Consider the following 21,703-nt stretch of genomic DNA (forward strand, 5'->3'; position numbering starts at 1 on the left):
GCTGTCTCGCCAGACGACTCTAACCATAAAACTGTTAATGAGAATGAATCAAGAAGATGAATATGTTAAGGATTGTATGGTTAAGTAGATAACAATATGAATATACTTATTAGAGATATTTGATTACACTCAAGGAAGGAGGGCAGGATCGGAAGAGGTGGACACCTGGCCCACAGAATCCCCAAATTGGACAAGTTTTAATGGATAACATCATTTGATTATAGAAATACTTAGTAATATTTGAATTTGTGTAATTGATATTATGATGCATTTATGAGATGTGTTTTATTTAGATTAAGACTATGATATACATTGATATGCAAGTTTTCTTTTTAAAAACTAAAACAAGAATATTTTATCCTATAACTGCACCCATATTGAAGAGAATTGGAAGTTTTCCTATATTATTTTGATTGGGGGGGCTTTAAACTTTCCCTGTTGACGCCCCCTCCCTCACTTTTTCCTTTGTATTGTAATTTTGTACCTTATTTTTTTTTTAGTTTTGGAGCCTAATAAAATTCTTAAAGAAAATGAATTGCAACGGTTGGCTCCTGCCTCTGGTTAAAAGTTATAGGTGGGATCCTGAGAATGCCACCCCCCACAAAAAAAAAATGCCCATGGAAGATACAAAAGGAAGAAAGAGACAATCAGAAAAATGCTATAAACATTTTATTTTTTTGTAGAAAGTATTTCCAGAAAAACAGACAAGAAAATAATTTGGATCATTTATTTATACTTTTTAATAAAAACCTTTACATAATCTTCATGCGTAACGACTTTTCTGGCACCTCCCCTCAAAACACGCAGTCAAGCACACATGCACACAGCCCCCCTCCCTCCCTCCCTGATCCAGCTGCAGCCCCCCCCCCCGACATGTCTCCTTGCAAGACCCCGAGATTGTGCAAAGGGTAAAGCCGGTCTCCTGGGCACATGGTGAGTGCACAGACCCCCTCCCCACCAGTGGACAGAAGAGCCGGCTGACTGTCCCCCTCCTCAGGGGCTGCCCTGGCCCCAAGAGAGAGAGACCACCTTGCTGGGGGGAGGGTCTTCAAAGGGGGCCTTCCCCAGCCTCTCCAGCCCTGGGCGAAAGCCAATGACTTCTCTGCTTGGGCCAACCGATGGGGAGGGGGCCATCATGAAAAGATGCTGCTGCTGTGACGGCCACTGAGCCCCCTCCCTCCAGGGCCACCCCGTCCCCCCCTCCCTGACCAAGTCTCCAGGCAGAGCTCAGCTGAATCAAGGACTATTTACACACAACGATTTCAGCCGAGGAAGGGTCTCGGCCGCTGCTGTTGCTGCCCTCTCTTCTTCCGCCTGCCAAACACCAGACCAGGGGGAGCGGTCCTCACCACTGCGGGGTTCTGCAGCAGCAGACTTTATTGAGACCACAAAGCGGCTGGGAGGGGAGGGAGAGCTCACGGGGGTCCCACCACAGGCTTCCTGCACCCCTCCCTCCCTCCCTCCCTCCCTCCCTCGCAAGCAAGATGGCGGTAGCCGTGCTCCCCCCAAAAGCAGGAAGGCAGGCTGCCTCCTGTACCCCCCACTGGGTCCAAAGGGGCGCCCGATGGTGCAGCAGGACCCCCAACTCGCAAGCAGGGCGGCTTCATCACTGGGCCACCACCATCAGTTCCCGAAGGTAGGACTGGGTCAGCCCGCGGAGTTCCTCCAGCGCATAGTCTTCCGGCATGGGGAGCCGGCTGATGTGGGGGGCCAGCAGGCGCAGGGGGACCCTCTGCACGTCGGGGGTGGTGCTGGGGGCCGAGTCCAGAGGGTGCTGCAAGCTCAGCACCACACGGAGGATGTCTGCGTTGCGCTTGGCCATTTCTGGAGGTGGGGGGGAGAAAGCACGAGGCAGCCGGTCAGTCCAGAGGCAGGGAAGGCCCCAGGGCTCTCTACCTGCCTGCTACAGGTCCATTGAGAGAGCAGGGACCGAAGGGTCTGCAAGAGAGCTGGACGCTTGGACCCCTGGAGTCTGGGTCATTTCCCAGGGGAAGAGAGGACCCTGCCTGGACCAGGCACAGGAAGAACCACTCCAAGAGGATGGAGAGCAGCCAGAAGGGAGGCCTCTGCCTGTCTGCCCATCATCCATCCATCCATCCATCCTCTGTCTGGTCTGTATCTATATCTAATCTCTCTCTCACACCTGTCTATCACCTATCTATCATCTGTTTATCATTTATTATCTCTCCAACCATCCACAATATTTAGACACCCTTCTTTCAACCCGCTGTGGGCAGATCCAATCCTAAATTAAAAGACGGATACAATTATATTAAAGCTATAAAACTCAGCCGGTTTAAACATTAAAACCCACAGAACCCCAGCTCCAAGTGAACTGTGTGCTTAACTAGTCTAGTACAAAGATTCCCCCCCAGGGACTTCTCTGCGCTAAACATTCCTTACTCAGAGTGGGCCTTTGGGGAGGGGGGACTCTGGAGGCTGCAGGAGGCCAAGCGCACAGGGAGGAACCCCATTTGGCCATCGAGTAGCGGGGAGGGGTGGGGGTGGTGAAAGCCCCAGGTTTGTTTCCATTTTATAGATGGGGAGGGGGGGATAGTGGTAAAATGTGGACCTTTTAGGGAGTAAATTGGCTGCCATGTGCTCCCCTCCTCTAATACTCTGTGCAAAGCCCTGGGTGGCCTCTTCAGGGGAGAAGCTGTGGGGGTCCCCTGTTGACCAAGCAGCTTCTCTCTTGGACTGGAGAAAAGATGCACCTGCAGCCATATTTTAACGCCCCCCCCCCATAAGGCCCTTGCCCGGTGCTGGGTTCTGCCTGATGGCTTGAGACATGAACCCTGCGCCCCACTGCAGCAGCATTGTCCCCTCATCCCCCAGGTGGTGCTGAGAGCCATGCCCGGCCTTACCCGACTGAGCCAGCCTGTCCTTGGCACTGTGACACTGGACCAACTCTATCCTGCCGCAGAGGGAGATCACTTTGGAGTGGATCTCCTCCAGCTCGTAGCCGGTGCAGTCCAGCTGGAGACAAACCAGGGGAAGGGAAGGGAGTCAGCAGCCGATGGCGGCCCTGCCACTGGACGCTTTCAGAGGGTCAACACCCCCACCCTGGGGGGCAACGTCCCGGCGGCCACCTTACCTGCTGAATCCTGCTGACCATCTCAATGACCTGGAGGTAGTCCAAGAAAACCAGCCCAGCAGTGTCCCAACACTGAATGAGGCTGCAGCGCTCGGGACTGGCCAGGTCTTCCAAGAATCCCTTCAGGTAGGTGTAATTCTCATTAATGATGGCGTCTGCGAGGAAGTGGGGAGAAGAGAAGAATGGGCAGGGGTCTGCCTGCCTGCCTCTCCTGTTAGCGGGGGCTTCGGCCCCATGGAGAGCAACCGGCGGGAGTGTGTGTGTGTGACTGCTTACCAGAAGCCAAGTGCCTGACCACCAGCTGGTGGCACTGGTTCCAGTGGCCGGCCTTGAAGAGGTAGAGGGCCTCGCGAGTCTTGTCCCCCTCCCTCCGGGCCCACAAAGCCTTTGCCTCGTAGATCCACTCCGGGGGGATGCACAGCTTCTGAGTCAGGAAGGCCTCCTTGTCCCTGGACTCTGGCAACTCCAGCAGCTTGCAGTGACGGTTCAGCAGCTCCCGCACGGCTCTTTCCCGCGTTCTGGGGAAGGAATGGAAGGTGGGGGAGGACGGTCAAGCGGCTGTCCACAAAAGGGCAGCCTTCTCCAAAAGGACAGCTCAGGGGTGAAATGAGGTCGTCTCTAAGCCAGGTGGTTTTCTTGCAGATGTTTCATGACCCAAACTAGGTCACGTCATCCGTGGCAGTTCCTTGATTGGAGTATGGTTTACTTGGCTGTTGGTCTGATGTTCCCCTTCCAGACCAAGTCCAAAAATGCTAGAAGCCTGGCACTCGACAAGCTAGCCATCAACAGACACATAGAGGTAAACAGTATCTATGCACTACGCAAAAGAGACCGTCACCAGCCCAAAAGGGAACAAATAAGACCTCCACCAGCAATCAGCTCCCAGATGAGCAGACATTAACCCCAAGTTTAATTTTGGACCAACAATCCAGTCAGTGATACCCCAGTCAAGGAAGTGACACACAATTCAACAGGAAACGGCCAACCGCTAGAATATAAACCGAGAGCAAACCTCTCTCCTTACTGGCACTGATGATGATGGTGACCTAGGTTGGTGAAATGAAATGTCTGCAAAGAAACCGCCCGACAGCTCAGCGCTTTCTCATGGTTAAAGAGAAATTTATAATTTCAAAGATTCTAGCCTCAAAGCAGAATTCTTATATGCGTTTAAAATAGCGTGGAGCCATTTCCCCCAAAGCCACAGGGTGCCTCTTTCAATCACAGGTAGCCCACAACTTATTATCATTCATTTAATGACCATTTTGACGTTCCAGCAGCATTGAAAAAATTGAGTTATGACCGTTTCTCTCAGTTACAACCGTTGCAGCATCCCCATGGTCACATGATCAAAATTCAGAGGCTTGGCAACTGGCCCATAAATATTCGTATTTATGACGGTCACATGATCCCTTTTTGCGACCTTCTAAGAAGCAAAGTCAAGGGGGAGCCCACACTCCCTTCACCACTCTTGCAGGAAAGGTCATAAAATAAGCCAACATTCACAATTCTTTCTTAGCAACAGAAATTCTGGGCTCAATTGTGGTTGTAAGTCAAGGACTCCTGTTGTCTAGGAAAGTCCCTCCCATTTCTTTACAAGCAGACCAAGAAATAATTGAGGCCGATTCAGAGTGACTGGTTCTGGCCGAGGGTGGCCGCAGAGTTCGATCACTCACTGAGCATTGGAGGTGTGAAGCAGGACGAAGATGGCCCACTCCCACAGCCCCTCCCTCTCCAGCTGGGCTGCATAGCTGGCGTTCAGCACCCCCTGGCACTGCTCCGACAGGTGGGTGTAATTCAAGGCCCGGAGTGCTTCCCACAGGTGCCAGCTGAGACGGTGGTCCAAGGGGTCTGCAGTGATGCTGCGGGGGTCCAGCAGTTCATGTAAGTCGTAGCACCTGCAAGGGAAGCCCAAGTCAATCTCCTGGCTATGCTGGGGCCACTGCATGCCTGGCACCACCTAGTCCTTCAAAGGGAGCGGTTCGGTGGTTCGAATCCCTAGTATAGGTCTCCTGCGTGAGCAGAGGGTTCGACTAGATGACCTCCAAGGTCCCTTCCAACTCTGCTACTTGTTACATCTCTGGCTCTGCCTTGAACTGTTGGGTCCCTGGTGCCCTCTGAGCTGGCTGGTTTGTCTGCAGACATTCATCAGCGATAGGAGGGTTTGCCTAGCACTGATGATGTTACCAACGGAACAATGATGTTTGGCCAACGGAACATCTGCAAGAAAAGCAACCAGCTCAGAGGGCACCACGGAGTCCTCAAAGACAGGAAGTATTACTGTTTGTGGAGAATGAAAGCCACCCCTCCCCCCCCTTTGCAAATCTGCAAAAAGTGGAGCTTCTCTGGGCTGTTGAGCCAAGGAGCTGGGTGAGAATTAAGGAGAGCTGAATTTGGAATGAGGGTGTAGTGCTTAAAGCTCCAGTTTAGAAATGGGGAGCTTTATTCTTGCTTTAGGGCAGGGCTGGGCAACTATGGCCTCTTTACAATTGGTGGACTTCAACTCCCAGAATTCCCGAGCCACCACGGCAGGGACTAGTCCAGGTAGTGACCAGAAGTCAAAGACAAATAGAATTTGTTTTAGAATTTAAATAGGACTGGGGACCACAGGAAATCAAGGCAACCAAGGGAGAAGGAAGAGGGAAATAAAGAGGGCTGCCACAGAGAAGTGGGAGTCGGGCTGTTCTCCAGAGCACCTGAGGGTAGAACAAGAAGCAATGGGTGGAAACTGATCAAGGAAAGAAGCAACTTAGAACTAAGGAGAAATTTCCTGACAGTTAGAACAATTAATAAGTGGAACAACTTGCCTTCAGAAGTTGTGAATGCTCCAACACTGGAAATTTTTAAGAAAATGTTGGATCACCATCTGACTGAGATGGTGTAGGGTTTCCTGCCTGGGCAGGGGGTTGGACTAGAAGGCCTCCAAGGTCCCTTCCAACTCTGATGTTATGTTACCTCCCCAGAGCTCCAGCCAGGCCTTCTCCAGCTATACGGAAGCCTCATCCTCCTTTCCCCGTCCCTCAACAAAGCTCCATGGGAACCCTCCATTCTGGCCAATAGACTCCCCGCCCCCCCCGTCACAAGCATCCATGTTTTGGGGGCAGTGTTCAATGAAAACACTAGTGCCTCCCCTCCCTCTGAGTGTGTGTGTGTGTGTGTGTGTATAAAAAATTTTTTTTTGTTTACATTTATATCCCACCCTTCTCCGAAGACTCAGGGCGGCTTACAATGTATAGGGCAATAGTCTCATTCTATTTGTATATTTTTACAAAGTCAACTTATTGCCCCCCCAACAATCTGGGTCCTCATTTTACCTACCTTATAAAGGATGGAAGGCTGAGTCAACCTTGGGCCGGGCTCGAACCTGCAGTAATTGCAGGCTGCTGTGTTCTAATAACAGGCTTCTCTGTAGCCTGAGCTATCCCGGCCCTTTTTCTCTCTCTCTGTCTCTCTCCTCCATCTATTCTTTCTCCCTACCTCTTTCTCCATTCTGTTTGAGCAGGGGGTTGAACTAGAAGACCTCCAAGGTCCTTTCTATCCCTTGTTCTGCTATCTATTATCTCTCTCTCCCACTTTTCTCTAACTCTCATTTCTATTCTCCCTCCCTCCCTCATCTCTTCACCTGTTTCTAATCCCCCCCACCTCTCTCTCTATATACATGTAGGTCTTTATATATATATGTAGGTCAAACACCCGCGAAAACCTCAGAAAACAAATATATATATATATATATATGTAGGTCTTTGGTTGTTCGAGTTTTCTCCCGTGTAAAATTGGAAGTGTCTTGGCAACGTTTCGACAAAGTCTCATTCGTCATCTTCAGGCTTCAGCTTCGTGCTTCTGGGAGCAATGTGTGATCGCAGCTGTTTCTTCCTTTTAACTGCTAGTGGGGGTTTGAACTGATTGGGTGGGAGCTTGGCTGTGCTCTGATTGGATGGGGTTTTTTTTGTGCTCTGATTGGCTGGGGGTGTGTCCTGTTTGGGTGGGGGCTTGGTTGTGCTCAGTTTAGTCTGTGTTGCAGGGGAATTTGAGCTGGTGAGCTGCATAGCTGTTGTTTGGCTTTGTGGTCGTGCTACATCTTCATAGTGGGTGTCAGTCTGCTGCATGTATGGATTGGAGGGGTTTGAAATGGCTAATGTTGCAGCTGCGGTCTGGCTTCTGGTCCTTGGTCGTGCTTCATGATCGGTGTGGGTTTGGGTCTGCTTTCTGGGTGGATGTGCAGTGGTGACATCCTGTGTGGACCTCGTGAGTGTGGGTCTGGTGTCATTCCTCGTGTTAAGGACTCGTTTGTCAATAAGGGCGGGTTTCCAAATGGCTGGTAGGCGGGAGGTATCATCTCGTTTGTTCATGCTATGTGGGCGTTTTTCTATCTCAATGGCTTCTCTGATTATTCTGTTGTTAAAGTGTTCAGTTTTGGCGATAGTTCTGGTCTTTTTAAAGTCAATATCATGTCCTGTGACTTTAAAGTGTTGGACCAGGGAAGAAGTTGGTTCCTCTTCCCTGGTCCAACACTTTAAAGTCACAGGAAGAAAGGAAGGAAGAAACAGCTGCGATCACACATTGCTCCCAGAAGCACGAAGCTGAAGCCTGAAGATGACGAATGAGACTTCGTCGAAACGTCGCCAAGACACTTCCAATTTTACACAGGAGAAAACTCGAACAACCAAAGACCTACATACAAACACCCATGAAAACCTCAGAAAACAAATATATATATATATATATATATATATATATATCTATACACACACATACATACATACAAACATACACACCCCATTTTAAAACCACCCACGTCTAGCCCTTTTGGAGGGCATCAAGTGAAGAAGAGCGGCCAAAGCTCTCCCAAAGGACCCTCCTGGGCCAGAGAAAGGCCGAGCCCATTATTCCCTTGCCGGGAGCGCTCTCTTCCCAATTCAGGTGGAGGTTTCCACTCCAGGCTGCCCTGCTGCCCTGGGCGTCCCCAACGGCTACCTACCTGGAATGCAGCTTCGTACATGCTGAGGGCCTTCGAAAGGGGGGCCGTCGAAGGCAGCAGGTACCACAGGTGGACCCCGAGAGAGCGCTTCCAGTCCAGTTGGGAACAAACGTTGATGGTTCTCTTCTCGGATAACTGCCACACCTGGAGCAGGGACACCAAAGGCTGAAAAAGGGACAACAGCCACAGCAGCAAGCAGCTGGGGAAGAAAGCAAGCGCCACATGACTCACCGGTTTGCCAGCCAGGAGGCAGAAAATGCGCAGCCGCTCGTCCTGGATGAAGCTGTCTGCTTGGAGCTGATGCCAGTCGGCCAACTGCAGGGCCAGCAGCTCCCGGACCTCCTGGCTCCCCACCAGCTGGGAGAGGAGCAGAGACAGGCGGAGATCCCCTGCAATGGAAGAACCGTCAGCATCCGAGAGCTCCTGGAGCCCGTCATACCAGCCAGCTCTGAGGACGTCACCTTCAAAAGTGGCTGCTCCTTCTCTTACCCAGAAGAGCTGAGATGACCCTCTAGAGTCTCCTGCTTGGTGGAGACCAGGAAAGAGGGGCGGGGGAGGGGGGGAGCCTGGCATGCAGGAAGGCTGGCGTACCTTCACCTGGATATCCCAAAGGTGCTTTTCCAAAAGGCAACTGGGCTTTCTTGGTTTTTTCCCTTGAAAATGTTTCGCTTCTCATCCAAGAAGCTTCTTCAGTTCTGGAGAAGTTCTCAAGCTTCTTGGATGAAAGCAAAACGGTTTTCAAAGGAAAAAAACCAAGTAAAGTCTAGTTGGTTTTAGAAAAAAAGCACCTTTAGGAGAGCCATGACCTGGCGGATGGAGAACCTCCGTAGACAGTTTACCTGGATGCTGCTGCATGCAATCCCCCACCAGGAACCATCTCGGCCCCACCCAGGCCGGCAGAAGGGCTCTGCTGCAGACCCCATCAGCTGGCTCTCACCCTCCGGAATCTCTGGCCCCTCTTGGTCTTGAAACCTGGGCATGCTCTACTTTGGAGGTGGCTGGTCACCCTACCTTCACCCGTAGTATTCTGGGGTTTTAAAACTTATTTAACCTCAGTTTATTTTAATGCTTATCACACAGCCTGTCAGAGGTTCAGACTGGATTTGGCATTTTGTCTGCCTATCGAGTCCTTCCCAAGGATCTGAGACAGGCAGGTGTGGATGGTTGATCTCGCCACAAAATCTAAGCTGTTCCAGGTAAAGCTGCCTTTTGCCATTGACTGACGTTTTATCCTTCTGTACGTGGTTTTTACGGAGTTGCAAGTTATGAAATTTATATGACATGCTGTCAAGCAACTTAGAGCTTTACAAAATGCTGAGTCATTTGACGGCTTGGCATACAGCAATAGCGCTTAGCAGGACGGAGAGGGAGGGAGCAAGGGGCCCCCAGGGAGGAGGTGGGGTGTTCCCTATTCCATCAGCCACCTCCAACGTGCTATTCCTCCCTTCCCAAAAGTTCAGGCTTCTCTGGGCAGCATTTAAAACGCTGTGAGGTGGGTAGGCTTCCTGGGTCCTGCTGGGAGCCTGGAGCCCTTGGCTGGCTATTTCTGCCCCCCCGCACCCCACCTCCAAGGCCAAAAACGGGCATGGAGCCTTACCAGACTGCTGAGCCAGGCGGCAGGCGTTGCCGATCTGCTTCCCGGTGAGGTAGCTGAAGACGGCCTCGGCGGGGCTGTCGTTCTGCCGGAGCGAGACCTCCTCTTGGATCCGCTCGGCCGCCGTCCGGGAGAGCCAGTGGGAGAAGGCCCTCCGGCGCTCCAGCAGCAGCCCATACTCGTCGGGCTCCTCCAGGCGCCCCTCCAGCTCTTTCAGGCGGCCCCACAGTGCCTCGCACAAGCGCCAGACCAGGCCCCAGACCCTCACCACCGCTGCGGAGAGAGCGGCAACGGCCGTCAGTCAGTCACTGGTACCCCCGTCTGGCCACCCCCGTGACCAGACGCTCCCTTCCCTCTGGGAGATTTTGCAGGCAGTCCTCGACTTACAACAATTCATTTAGTGACAGTTCGAAGTTACAGTGGCACTGAAATAAGGCCATTTTTTCACACTTACGACCGTTGCAGCATCCCCACTGGTCACCTGACCAAAATTCAGATGCTTAAACCAACCGGTTTATACTTATGACGGTCGCAGCGTCCATGTGATCCCCTTTTGCGACGTCCACGGGGAAGCCAGATTCAGTTAACCACAACTAACGACCGCAGTGACTCACTTAACAATAGTGGGAAGAGAAGTTATAAAATGGGGCAAAACTCACTTATCAACTGCCTTGCTTAGCAACGGAAAAATCTGGGCTGAACTGTGGTCGTAAGTCGAGGACTACCTGTACTTCTCCCTGGGAGCTGGATTCAGTTGGACCCTGCTTCCCCCCCCCCCTCCAAGCCCCCCTTGGCTTTTTCGAGCTTCTTGCTGATCCCCGAAATAAGGACTGGCTGAAAGCAGACGACCCCCCAGCTGCCCATCTAGGAGGAGGGACCATGACCTTGACGGACAGCTCCAGGGCCAAGGAAACCAGGAGAGAAGCCTGGGTGGCTTTCAGCAGCAGCAGCTCAGACGGAGCCTTGCCAGGACGATGCCACTCAGGCCACGCAATCAAATGCCACCTGCCGATTGTTCTCTGGGTTTAATGGCCCGTTTCTCCTGGGCAACCGAGCTCATGTATCTGCATCAAGGCCATCTTCCTTGTGTTCCACAACTCCCGGTCTGGGGAACCAGGTTGTGCGAGTGGTGGTCGAAGCGCCATTTGCACAAGTGTTGGGCGTGTGCACAAAGCCATCCCCTCTCCCTCCCCGCCCTCCACTGCTGTTCAACGGAGCCCGAAAGATTGGGGCTCGCCGTTCTACAGGACTTGGAAGAGGGACCGGTTGGTCTTCTGTGGGAAAGAACTCCTGAGCCCTTGGCAGATGGCCCTTGTTCTCGGGGCCATAGCCAGGAAGGAGGCCCAGCGTCCTCCTTGGCCTTGCTGCCTCCCACCCCTGCAGCTCCCGGGAGGGGACGATCCTGGCCGCAGGGGCCATCCCAGAGTCCTCCCACTGCTCCTTCACCTTCTTTACCAACCCCTCACCTTCTTCTTCTTCTTCTGCGTCTTCCGACACCTCCGAGGCCCAGGCGGCATATTCATGGATGGTTGCCACGCCGGGGTTGGGGGCCAGGAAGGGGCAGGGGTCATCCAGGTGGACGGTGCTGTGCTTCAGCTTGATCTCCAACGGGAGGAGGTAGACGCGGTCGGTCTGCTTGCCGTCCAAGGTCAGCTTCTCCAGGTGGACCTTGAAGGGGGACTCGGAGACCCTGGGGAGGTTATCAGGAAGACAGGAGTTGGAGGATCCATGGCTGCCCCCGCCCCCATCCTTCCCTTGCTGCTGCAGAGAATTTAGGGGGCGGATGGACAAACTCTATCCTGTGCAGAGAGACGCTTAGCGATGCTGCTTGGAAGTTCAGACCCCAGCCCCACCCCGCTCTTAATCTGCTTTCCAAGGGGAGTAAAAAGCAGCCCTTTGAGAAGAGTGTTTGGGTACCAGTGCATCACTTTAGCCCCCTCCCCAAAAGGCAGGGCATCAGGCTGGGGCCTGTGAGGGTCGAAGGCTTTTCTTTCGGTTCAATGGTGGGCTTCTTTGGCTACTCCGAGTGGAATAAAGCCTTGGAGGCGGGGAAGACCCCTGGCGGAGCCTTCCGCTTCGTTGCAGTGCTGCTCCTACTGCAGGTAGTCCTCGATTTATGACAACTGAGCCCAAAATGTCAGTTGTTAAGTGAGGCAGCTGTCCATTGCTCCATTTTATGACCTATCTTCCATAGTTGTTAAGTGAATTTGCTGGTCAGGAGGCTGCCAAAAGGGACCAGCTGAGCCCAGCGGCGCTGCGACCATCATAAATAGGAACCAGTTGCCAAGCCTCTGAATTTGGATTATGTGACCATGGGAAGGCTGCAATGGTTGTTAAGTCTGGAAAATGGTCATAAGTCACTTTTTTTTGAACGGTCACTAAATGAACTGTTGTTAAGCCGAGGACTACGTGGAGAGAGCTGCAACCGCCACCAAGGGCAGGCCAGGGCAGGGAACTGAGGAGGCCAGGTCTCTCTTGTACCCTCCCTCTCGGCAGAGCCTGAGGAAAAGGAGGAGGGGGCTCCCTTCTCTTTCCCAGGGTTCATCAGTTCACGTTGCCCCACAATTCCCCCCAAAGGCCCAGCAGAGCAGGAGTCTCTGACCCTGGCAAAGCTGGCTGGGGAATTCTGGGAGTTGAAGTCCCTCAGGGTTAAAGTTGCCAAGGTTGGAGACCCCTGAGACAGCAGAGAATGGAACGGCCCAAAAGCCACTTGGATTGAGGTGAGCGCCCTGAGGGTCCCTACTGGCTATACTGGGAAGGGGGGAGGCACTTTCCCCTAGAACCCCTCCCACCCTCAGGATTACAGAGCAATGACGTACTGCTTTGGTGCCACGGGAGCTGGCAAGAATCCGTATTCCGTGACCTCCCCGTGATCTTCCGGCTCACTCAGGGGGCTCAAGCGGTCTCCGCCGTGGGCCAAAACCCAGTTGGGCCCCCAGCCCACCCGGAAGGAGCGTCCCACGAAGAGGGCCATGTCCTTCAGCAGCCGTCCTTTCCCATAGGCAATCGATTTCTTCAGGGGAACCAGGCCTGGCTGCCTGCGGACGCCCACGGTTTTCAGGGGCATTTCAGGAGCCGAGTGTGGCATGACGAAGGCAGAGGCCAGGGGAGAAAGAGCAGCCCAAGGCGGGGCAGGCAAAACCCCGCCCAGTGAGGAAGTCCTCGGACTGCAGCGGTCCTGGAGGGAGGCGTTTGGGAGCAGGAAAGAACCGGTGGACAGTCTTGACTGCAGCAGCCTGCTACCTGCAAACAGCGAGGAAAGTCAAAAGGAAAGCTTAAAAAAACAGGAGCAGAAGCGGATCCTGGCAGCTGCCTCTTCCAAACGGGACCGTGGGGAGCTGACCAGATTTGCTTCTTTATTGCTGCTTGCCTGTTGACAAGAATCTCGCCAGACTGACCGCATTCCCTTGGGAACCGCCAGGTAAGGGGACATGGGGATTCTGCGGGTGGTCAGGCCTGCTGCGCAAGGTCTCTTAAGCTAGCCAGGCTCTTCCCACCTCCCCACACTCTAACTGGAGATTCCACCCCAAGGGGCTAGCCCTATGCTCATGAACGAAGCCCACCTCCCCACCCCACCCACCGGCAGGCTCAAAGAGGCAGTCCTAGAAAGCGCCCTCATCTACTGTATTGCTCCTGATGGGAAGGGCCGACGGCCAAAGGGCATCTCCAGGCACCCTGCTGGTTCCCTCAGAGCAGGACACGGATTAGGAGGCCCAGCAGTCGCAACCAGGCTCTGGGGCAGGAGCTGTCTGGCCTCCAAGTGATTTCCAGTCCCGCTTGCAACTGACAAGGTGCTCTTTCAAAAGCCCTCCTTGGGGCTTTCTCTGGTCTGTTAAGTAGCACGTCCTGCTTTTCCTACGGTACCGGTGCAATGCACACATCCCTGACACCAAAAGTAGCCCTTTCCCGTTCTCTCTTGAAGGAGAATCTTGGTAGCTCAGGATTGAACTGTGGGATCCGTGACGCTCTGCGCTTGGGTTTTTTTTTCTCTAGGGGTTGCTGGCCGTACCTGGGGGGCGGCTTTTCCATCCTCGTAAGGAGGAGGAGGAGATGGGAATCCTCGGAGAGCAGGTCTCTTGCGAAGGGTCCATCTCTGCAGCTGCCTTGCCAAACTGGGGATCCGTCATCCAGTCCGGTTCTTCCTCGTCTGCCAGCAAAGAAGCCTTCATGATCTGCAAAGAAGATACAGAACATAGATTCTGAGAGCTGGGAGGGACCTCGGAGGACTTCTAGTCCAACCCCTTATACCATCCCATCCGGCTTTTAACTCTGTGGGTTTCTCTTCCTTATTGTAAGTTTTAAACCAGTGGCTGCTTTAACATTTATGGTGGTATATCAGGTGTAGGTATTTTAAATAAAGCATTCTAATTTTCCCTGGATAAAAGCCAAAGCCAAAGGGGAAATGAGTGTGGAGGAATCCCACTTTAAAAGGAACTTTCTGTAGGAAATCGAAGCCGTTTGGAGGCAGAGTTTGGGGCACCTGGTGGAGAACTCACCTGCAGCGTGTGAGGGTTGATGTCCAGGGAGGACGCAATATGGGTCGAGGCCGGCACCGGCTCCTGTTCTTCCACCAGATTCTCTTCCGCCATGGACTCAGGAAGCAGGTCTTGGGTGATGTCTGCCATGTCACTGTCAAATTCGACCCCCTTCCCCAGACGGTCAGCCTCAGGGCTCTGCGAGAGTCAAGGGAGAAGGTAACCTTCGTTATCACTTTTTCTTTGAACACGCTGGCAGACATGAAACATGAAATGTTGATGCCCCTCTCCAAAGAAAATAGGTATGTATGTATGTATGTATTCTGAGCTGTGGTGGTGGTGCAGTGCTTAGATGTTCTCAAAACATCTTGGCGAGTCCCAGCTAGCCAGAATCGGACGGGCCACGGGGTGGGGTGGAGGGAAGGGCCGGGGGCAAACCTACACTTTTATTTTTGTATCTAGCAAGCGTGGGAAATTTCAGAGCTGTCCTGACTTGACTGCAACCAACGTCCCTAGTAAAAGAACCCTTTGCTTTAACCCAATGGAGTTGAAAACTTTTCCTTCCTCCTAAGGGATCGGATCGGGGCAGGTCTTTCATTTTTTTTTAAATAGTTTTCATTTAACATACACAAGTGCTTTGTGAACAGTGTATTGTCTGGGTCAATTGCTTACATAATGTTTTCCCAGCTCCTCATTTCTACTTCTATTACCCATGAGGTTTTATTGGATGGGGGCAGGTCTGAGAGTCACTTTCATTTCATCTGAATGTCAAGATCCTGTTCAGGTGATGAGAGTGTGGAAAAGGGGATGAAGTTATCCTAAGGATGCGTCTGCTGCACCTTTTACAGAAGATGCTGGGCGTGGCAGACCATTTCCCAGTCTTGCCTCCACCCTTCAGCACCCACAGCAAAGGCCCCTTGGGGTGCAAAGGGGGGAAAGTGACAGGATCACCCCGAGAGAACCCATTTCCAACCTGTTTGTGTTGGCATACTTTGCTTTATGCAGGAGCAAAATTTCAACTGGCAATTTTAAGAGGGCATTGATTTTTTCCCCCCTACCTTGGAAGGAGGTGCAGCCATTTGCTGAGACATCGGCTGGCCTGGCAGGGGCACCTGAGCGGTTTTTAGCTTCTTAGCCTCCACTTTGGCTACGTTGTCCTCATCTTCCTCATCGGAGTCTTGCAGGCCGTACTTTGAGAAGTGGGCCACCTGGATGGAGAAAAAGTTGTATTTTACAAATCAGAAGATCAAGAGCAGGTTATTCTCGCGTGAAAACAACCTCCTGCCCACCAATTCCTGATCTTCCTTCACCCTCTGAAGATTCAATAACAGCAAACAGCAATGTGTTTTTATTAGCACTTTCATTACCACTGTAATAGCACCGTTACCTAGTTGGGTCGTGAAACGTCTGCAAGAAAACCACCAAGCTCAGAGAGCACCAAGGACCCCACAATCGTCCTCCTCCTCTTTGCAACCCGCCCCCCAGTTCAAGTGCCCCCAAAAATATATGTTTTCACATGTGACTGAAGCTCTTCTTCCACCTGTTCCTTATATGATTTCTAAAAAGAACAGGGACTCCACAGCACCTGCTCCCACTTTATCTGTCAGAAGAGGAGGTCACCTTGAATACCCATGAACCAGTTTCGGGGCGGTACTCCTTAAACTGGGCTCCCTGTTTCCGAGAGACGGCTTCCAGTCGGCCTTCGTAGTTCATGTCTGTCAGCCGTTCTGGGCTCTTGATCAAGGAGCGCGAGGTTTTGTCCGTGGGCCAAACTCCATCCAAGGTGACTTCGGCTCGCCTGCTCAAAAGAGGAAGTTGGGAGGCTTGAAATGAAGACATCTAAGAGGTGCGTGTGTGTGTGGCGTGAGTGTGCGTGTGTATACACAGCAGGGCGGCCTCTGCCGCCTCCACTGGATAGGTAATCTTCAAATTATGACAACTGACCCAAAATTTATGTTGCTGAGCATAAGTGAGCTTTGCCCCACTGTATGACCTTTCTTGCCACAGTTGTTAAATGAATCACTGCAGTTGTTGAGTGAATAAGACGGTTGTTAAAAGTGAATCCGGCTTCCCCACTGACTCTGCTTGCCAGAAGGTCGCCAAAGGGAATCGCATGGCCCCAAGACACTGCAACCGTCATAAATATGAGTCAAGTTTGAATTTTGATCATGTGACCACGGGGAGACTGCAATGGTCATCAGTGTCATTGGTTAAACAGTCATTGATTACTTTTTTTTCAGTGCCCTCATAACTAAATGAACTGTTGTAAGTTGAGGGCCACATGTAAATTACGTCCTTTATTAGCTATCGGTTCATTTTAACATGACATCATTTTAGTGTTTTATATTGTCGTTTTTATCTTGCTGTAAGCCACCTAGAGCCGCTTGGTGGTGAGACAGGTGGCATGTAAATTTAATGAAGTGAATATCTGAAGCCTCCCCTCCCCAATGGCATCACCTGTTCAAGCCCTCCCCGATGGGGGGCTTCAATTCATCATCTGGGTAGACTATGACCTCTTTCCTGCGGATGTGCACGATCTCATCCAGGTTCACGTTGGTCAGATTGACCTCGCCCTCAAAGTAGATGGAGCCGTAGCCTAAGGAGAACGGAGGACCCCAGTTAACCGGCCACCCTGGACCACCTCATGAAGTCACTCAACAAGCATCAAGGGCTGGGCACAAATTGCAGGAGAAGAGGAGGCAGAGATGGGGGGTGGAGTGAAACGTGTGATCAGTTTGGAATCGCTGCGTTGCCACAAGAGATCCAAGCTCAGCCCTCCGCCCGTGAATTTCACTGACCCATATCGAGCGCCAACTTCTGCTGTTAGTTGACTGGATTTTCGTTTATAGGCTTGAATAAATGTCAATGAGATTTATTCAACCTTACGGATGATTCTCCTTCACCTGACACATAAATGGCTACACAGGCACCAAAAGGAATTGCCCGGGAGAACAGCTTTAGAGGTTGTGGATTTCTTAAGGGTGCCATTTTTTGCTCTAATGATTCTAGGAAAACGGGGTTCCATTGCCTTCCCCTCCTTTATTTCAGAAAGGAATAAAGAGTTTTATGAAAAACTTGCATCAACCTTGAAATGCAAACTGTCTACTGTTCAATACAGGTAGTCCTCGACCTACAACCCCAATGGAGTCTAAAATTTATGTTGTTGCTGTTAAGTGAATATTGCCCCATTTTACAAACTTTCTTGCCACAGTTGTTAAGAGAATCACTGCACTTGTTAAATCAGTAATCTGGGCGTTAAATGAATCCGGCTTTCCCATTGACTTTGCTTGTCAGAAAGTCGCAAAAGGTCATCATGTGACCCCAGGACACTGCGACCGTCATAAATATGAGTCAGTTGTCAAGTGCCTGAATTTCGATCACATGACCACGGGGGTGCTGCAACGGTCCTAAGTGTGAAAAACGGCCATTAAGTCATTTTTCAGTGCCTTTTTGTAACTTCAAATGGTGACTAAGCAAACGGTTGTAAGGCGAGGACTACCTGTACTTTAGAAAGCTAAGGAGTCAGTAAGGCTGAAGGCATCTCAGCCAGACTAACAGGTGAGCTGACCTCAGGGACAACCCTGGCAGAAGCAGTTCCTGTCCTCTCACCTTTACGGCCGACAGTGAAGTCGGTCACGATGCACTCTCCCGTGTCACTGGTCATTCTGGCTAGCTCCTCCAGGGAGGGAATGGTGTAGTAGCCCACTCGCGTCAAGACAATTCCTGGAAAAATCAAAATTTGAGTGAGGATCCCGCTCCCAAAACCACACACAGCAATGCAGTCTCTGAGCACATTAGCAAAACACGGGACACGCCTATAAGGCAGAGATGGAGAACATACATGACACACCTGCCAATGGTGACATGGCATGGCATTTTGGGTGTAGGCCAGCATTCAGCAACACCCGACAACAACTATTCCCCAACGCTCTGAAAACGAGTTTGTTTTACTTCTGTTCTATTGTAGTAATCGTTTGAGATCTCCCTATACACAGTACTACATGACTGTATTTTAAATATATAAATATGTAATTCTTTACATATAATAATGCCATCAAAAGCTGACACCAGCCAGAGCTCAGAACAATTCAAAGAAGCAGTGCAAGATCAGAAGACGTGGAGAGACCACCTGGCCTGGACAATCGCAGAGTCAAATGTGACTAAGTGGATATCATCATCATATGCAATAAATAAGTAAAGAACGTTTCTCTTTTGTTTGTGTGTGTGTGTGAGTGTAAAAGGGAGAGGAAGGGAGGGAGACCAGCAGAGTTAAGTTAAGCATTTTCTGGATTTTTGACAGACAAAAGTTTTGCCCTGGCTGCATCTGGTTCCAAGGCCGCCTGCTCTAATGATCTGCCAGCCGAGATTCTGCTGCAGCTTCGGGGGAGGAGGCCATGGAGGGGGCCTGGGAGAAGGGCATTTTCCAGGAGTAATGACAAGTTCACTGGCTGGCTTGCCAGTACGGGAAACTGGCCTTCTGACAGCCACAGCTGGGTGACCCAGAGCATGGTTTTTTTTTAAAGGAAGATCTGAAATTTAACCGTTTGATTTTGTCCCTTTTGGAAAAGGCACCATCCAAACAATGAGAGAGTCACACGGGAGGGCAAGGCCAATGACTGCTTCCCAGAAAGCCATTGTTTCTATTCCACTAAACACCCATCTGGCCTAGTGGTTAAGGCACCAGGCTAGAAACTAGGAGCTGGTGAGTTCTAGTCCTGCCTGAGGCATGAAAGCCGGCTGGGTGACTTTGGGCCAATCACTGGGAGACTGGAAGTTCTAGTCCTGTCTTAGGTACGAAAGCCAGCTGGGTGATTCTGGGCCAATCTCCAGGAGATGGTGAGTTCTAGTCTCGTCTTAAACATGAAAGCCTACTGGGTAGACTTTAGGCCAATTGCCAGGAGACGGTGAGTTGTAGTCCCGACTCAGGCACAAAAGCTGCTGGATGACCTTGGGCCAATCACCCTCTCAGCCCAACTCACTCCACAATCTTATTGTTGGGAGGAAAAGGAGAAGGAGGAAGAAGTATTAACTACGTTATGCTGCTTTGAATTGTTTACAAAAAGAGAAAGGCGGGATAAAAATAAAATATAATAATAAACACTCCATCTGAGTGAACCAAGGAAAGGACATCCAGTCAAACCCCGCAAGAACGTTGACCTCACCTGCCGGATGGGTGGGATGGAGCTGCTCTTCGCTCTCCTTGTCCAGGTCCTCCTGCAGGGACTCCTCGTGGTAGGAAGCTTCCTCCAGGCTGTTTTCCAGCCCGTTCCGCAGGGCTGGCCGCACATTCAGGGCCATGAGGGTGTCGTCCACACTGTTGTTGTGATGCTTGTGTGAGGCGTTCTCTGGAGTCTGGGGGAGGGGCTTGGTAATGGCGTTGGCTAAGAACCTGGACATTTCCCGGGAGTAGCTGTCGTCTTCCTGCTCCTCGTCCTGTCTATGGTTCTCACTACCCAACCTGAAGAGGAGACACGGTCAAAGAAAGGCAAGCAGGCAGGCGGAAACCATCGTTTCTACAGGAAGTTACTCTGCCACGCCTCCCACGAGGAAGAGAGAGGATTTCGCCGGCCTTGGATTTCCGTCTCAGACAATGCCTCTTGGATAGGAGGATGGCAGATCTAGAGTGTAAGCCAGGCTGTTCAATCGTGGCAACTTCAACTCCCAGAATTCCCCAGCCAACTGTGCTATGCGGACCTGTGGATACCAACTCCCAGAATTCTTAAAGGTCTTAAAGTTGCCAAAGTTGGATATCCCTGGTGTATCCATCTCCCTAAGAGAGCAAGTGGTGTGAGCTGCCTTTCCAGCCCCTTTGCTGCAGAACACACAATTCCCAGTTATCTGGCGATGGCAGTGATGTTCTGAGCGGGGAATATGGTCCAGAATGGGGACCACAGGCTCAGGGTCAGTGGTCTTCCCTTAGATCTCGGGCTGCAATTCTTCCTGCTAAGGAGCTCAGACTGGCATGCCTTGCCCTTATTTATTTAATCCGGGGTGGTGGGGTGGTGGTGGTGATATAACCCACAACAATCTGGGTCCTCATTTTACCCACCTCAGAAGGTGGAAGGCGGAGTCAACCCTGAGCTGCTCAGGATCGAACTCTAGACTACGGGCAGTCAACCTGCAGTGCTGCATTCTAACCACTGCGCCCCCACAGTTCTTCATACATCCAAAATATACGTTTTCTTAACAAATAAATAAATAAGTTCAGAAATCACCAACCTCCCCACACAGGGACTTTGGGCAGTGTACAAATAAAATATTAAAACAATGTTTCTGAACCTTGGAAGCTCTAAAATGTGCGGACTTCAACTCTCAGCATTCTCTAGCTAGCCATGCTGGCTGAAGAATTCTGGGAGTTGAAGTCCACCCATATTAAAGCCATCAAGGTTGAGAAGCACTGTATTAAAGCATAATGTCGTGTCCCACTCCTCCGCTGACGGCCGGGTCAGGGAAATCCGAATCAGGCTTGCCTCTGCAGCTCTGCCCAAAGTCCTAGCAAAGTCCTCAGAGCAGGCAAGAGACCAGAAAGTGACTTCAGCAAGATAAGTTCGACTTTGCCTGACTCAGAGACTGCCAGAAAGCAGATCCTTTATATAGGCCATGGGGTGTGGCTCCATGACTCAGCACTCATTAAGGCCTGCCCCTCCCTTCCTTCTATTGCCTCCGCCTATCCAGTCTTCTGATGCGAGGGTCACTCCAATCAGCAGCTGTTGGAAATAAACTTTCCTCAGGCTCACATGCTGTGGAGGAGGGGGAGGGGTCTAGCTGCTCCGTTTGCTTGGGCATGGAGCCAGGACTGGGGCTGGGGGGTGCTCCCTCCTCTGCAGCCTGCTTGGGCATGGAGCCAGGGCTGGGACCGGGAGGTGCCCCCTCCTCTTCAGCTTGTCTGGGCATGGAGCCAGGACTGGGGCCGGGAGGCATACATTCCTCCGGGTTCGGGAGCAGATAAGGCGGCCCCGGCTGCTGTGAGAGCGGGCAAGACACAACACATAAAAAGTATATATATAAGAGTTAAATAAGAAAAAGGATAGTTCAAATTCAACATTAAAGTGATTTAAAGGCAGAGCGAAACCCTTCAGGGTGCTTAGGAACCCCACGTGCTCCTTTGAGCTCCTCAATGAGGTCACAAAGCCACGTCTTAACCAGTGGAGGGATTCAGCCAGTTCGCACCACTTCGGGAGAACCGGATGTTAACTTTCTGAGCAGTTTGATGAACTGGTTGTTGGAAGAAATCATTAGGGCAGAGAACCGGTTGCTAAATTATTTGAATCCCACCACTGGTCTTAACCCCTTTTTCAGAAGGCCGGGCGAACCGGTAGTTTCCTCCAAACTGGTATTTCTGATGATCAGCTGTGCAGTGAGGTTTAGCTTTGCTAGATCCTCCTTTCTAACTAAACTAAATCCCACTCACTTCTACTTACCTTCCCAAGCCTCCTTTTGGTGCGTACTGCGTGGTGAGTGTGTACTTGTTGCGCAGTGCACATGTGCAGCCACCAAACCAGTAGCAAACCGGTTCAGATTTCACCACTGGTCTACCCACCTCCCGGGGGTTAGGATGATATTCC

General features: G+C 51.4%; 2 protein-coding genes across 4 annotated transcripts in view; both read right to left on the minus strand.

Annotated features, from left to right (window-relative positions):
- Nucleotides 1–865: 865 nt before the first annotated feature.
- On the minus strand, nucleotides 866–5,078 carry LOC131199475 (nuclear pore complex protein Nup98-Nup96-like). The gene is made up of 5 exons (XM_058185272.1): nucleotides 4,768–5,078; nucleotides 3,371–3,612; nucleotides 3,095–3,249; nucleotides 2,865–2,976; nucleotides 866–1,824 (listed from the first exon to the last, which is right to left on the minus strand). Exons 1-5 carry the CDS (start codon nucleotides 5,037–5,039, stop codon nucleotides 1,607–1,609), a joined length of 999 nt encoding a protein of 332 aa, XP_058041255.1. The 5' UTR covers nucleotides 5,040–5,078; the 3' UTR covers nucleotides 866–1,606.
- A 2,814-nt stretch (nucleotides 5,079–7,892) lies between these two features.
- LOC131199460 (nuclear pore complex protein Nup98-Nup96-like) overlaps nucleotides 7,893–21,703 on the minus strand; it is a 33,878-nt gene continuing 20,067 nt past the window's right edge. For all 3 annotated transcript variants that reach the window (XM_058185249.1, XM_058185251.1, XM_058185250.1), the window contains 12 exons: nucleotides 19,301–19,596; nucleotides 17,748–17,861; nucleotides 16,596–16,734; nucleotides 15,759–15,936; nucleotides 15,197–15,346; nucleotides 14,160–14,336; nucleotides 13,673–13,835; nucleotides 12,483–12,906; nucleotides 11,130–11,353; nucleotides 9,667–9,936; nucleotides 8,301–8,458; nucleotides 7,893–8,213 (listed from right to left, as the gene is read on the minus strand). In XM_058185249.1, the coding sequence (XP_058041232.1) occupies nucleotides 7,908–8,213; nucleotides 8,301–8,458; nucleotides 9,667–9,936; nucleotides 11,130–11,353; nucleotides 12,483–12,906; nucleotides 13,673–13,835; nucleotides 14,160–14,336; nucleotides 15,197–15,346; nucleotides 15,759–15,936; nucleotides 16,596–16,734; nucleotides 17,748–17,861; nucleotides 19,301–19,596 (2,599 nt within the window). In that variant the 3' untranslated portion in view covers nucleotides 7,893–7,907. The remainder of the gene's footprint in view (nucleotides 8,214–8,300; nucleotides 8,459–9,666; nucleotides 9,937–11,129; nucleotides 11,354–12,482; nucleotides 12,907–13,672; nucleotides 13,836–14,159; nucleotides 14,337–15,196; nucleotides 15,347–15,758; nucleotides 15,937–16,595; nucleotides 16,735–17,747; nucleotides 17,862–19,300; nucleotides 19,597–21,703) is intronic.

Source organism: Ahaetulla prasina, chromosome 5 (assembly GCF_028640845.1).
Source record: "Ahaetulla prasina isolate Xishuangbanna chromosome 5, ASM2864084v1, whole genome shotgun sequence".
Taxonomy (NCBI): domain Eukaryota; kingdom Metazoa; phylum Chordata; class Lepidosauria; order Squamata; family Colubridae; genus Ahaetulla; species Ahaetulla prasina.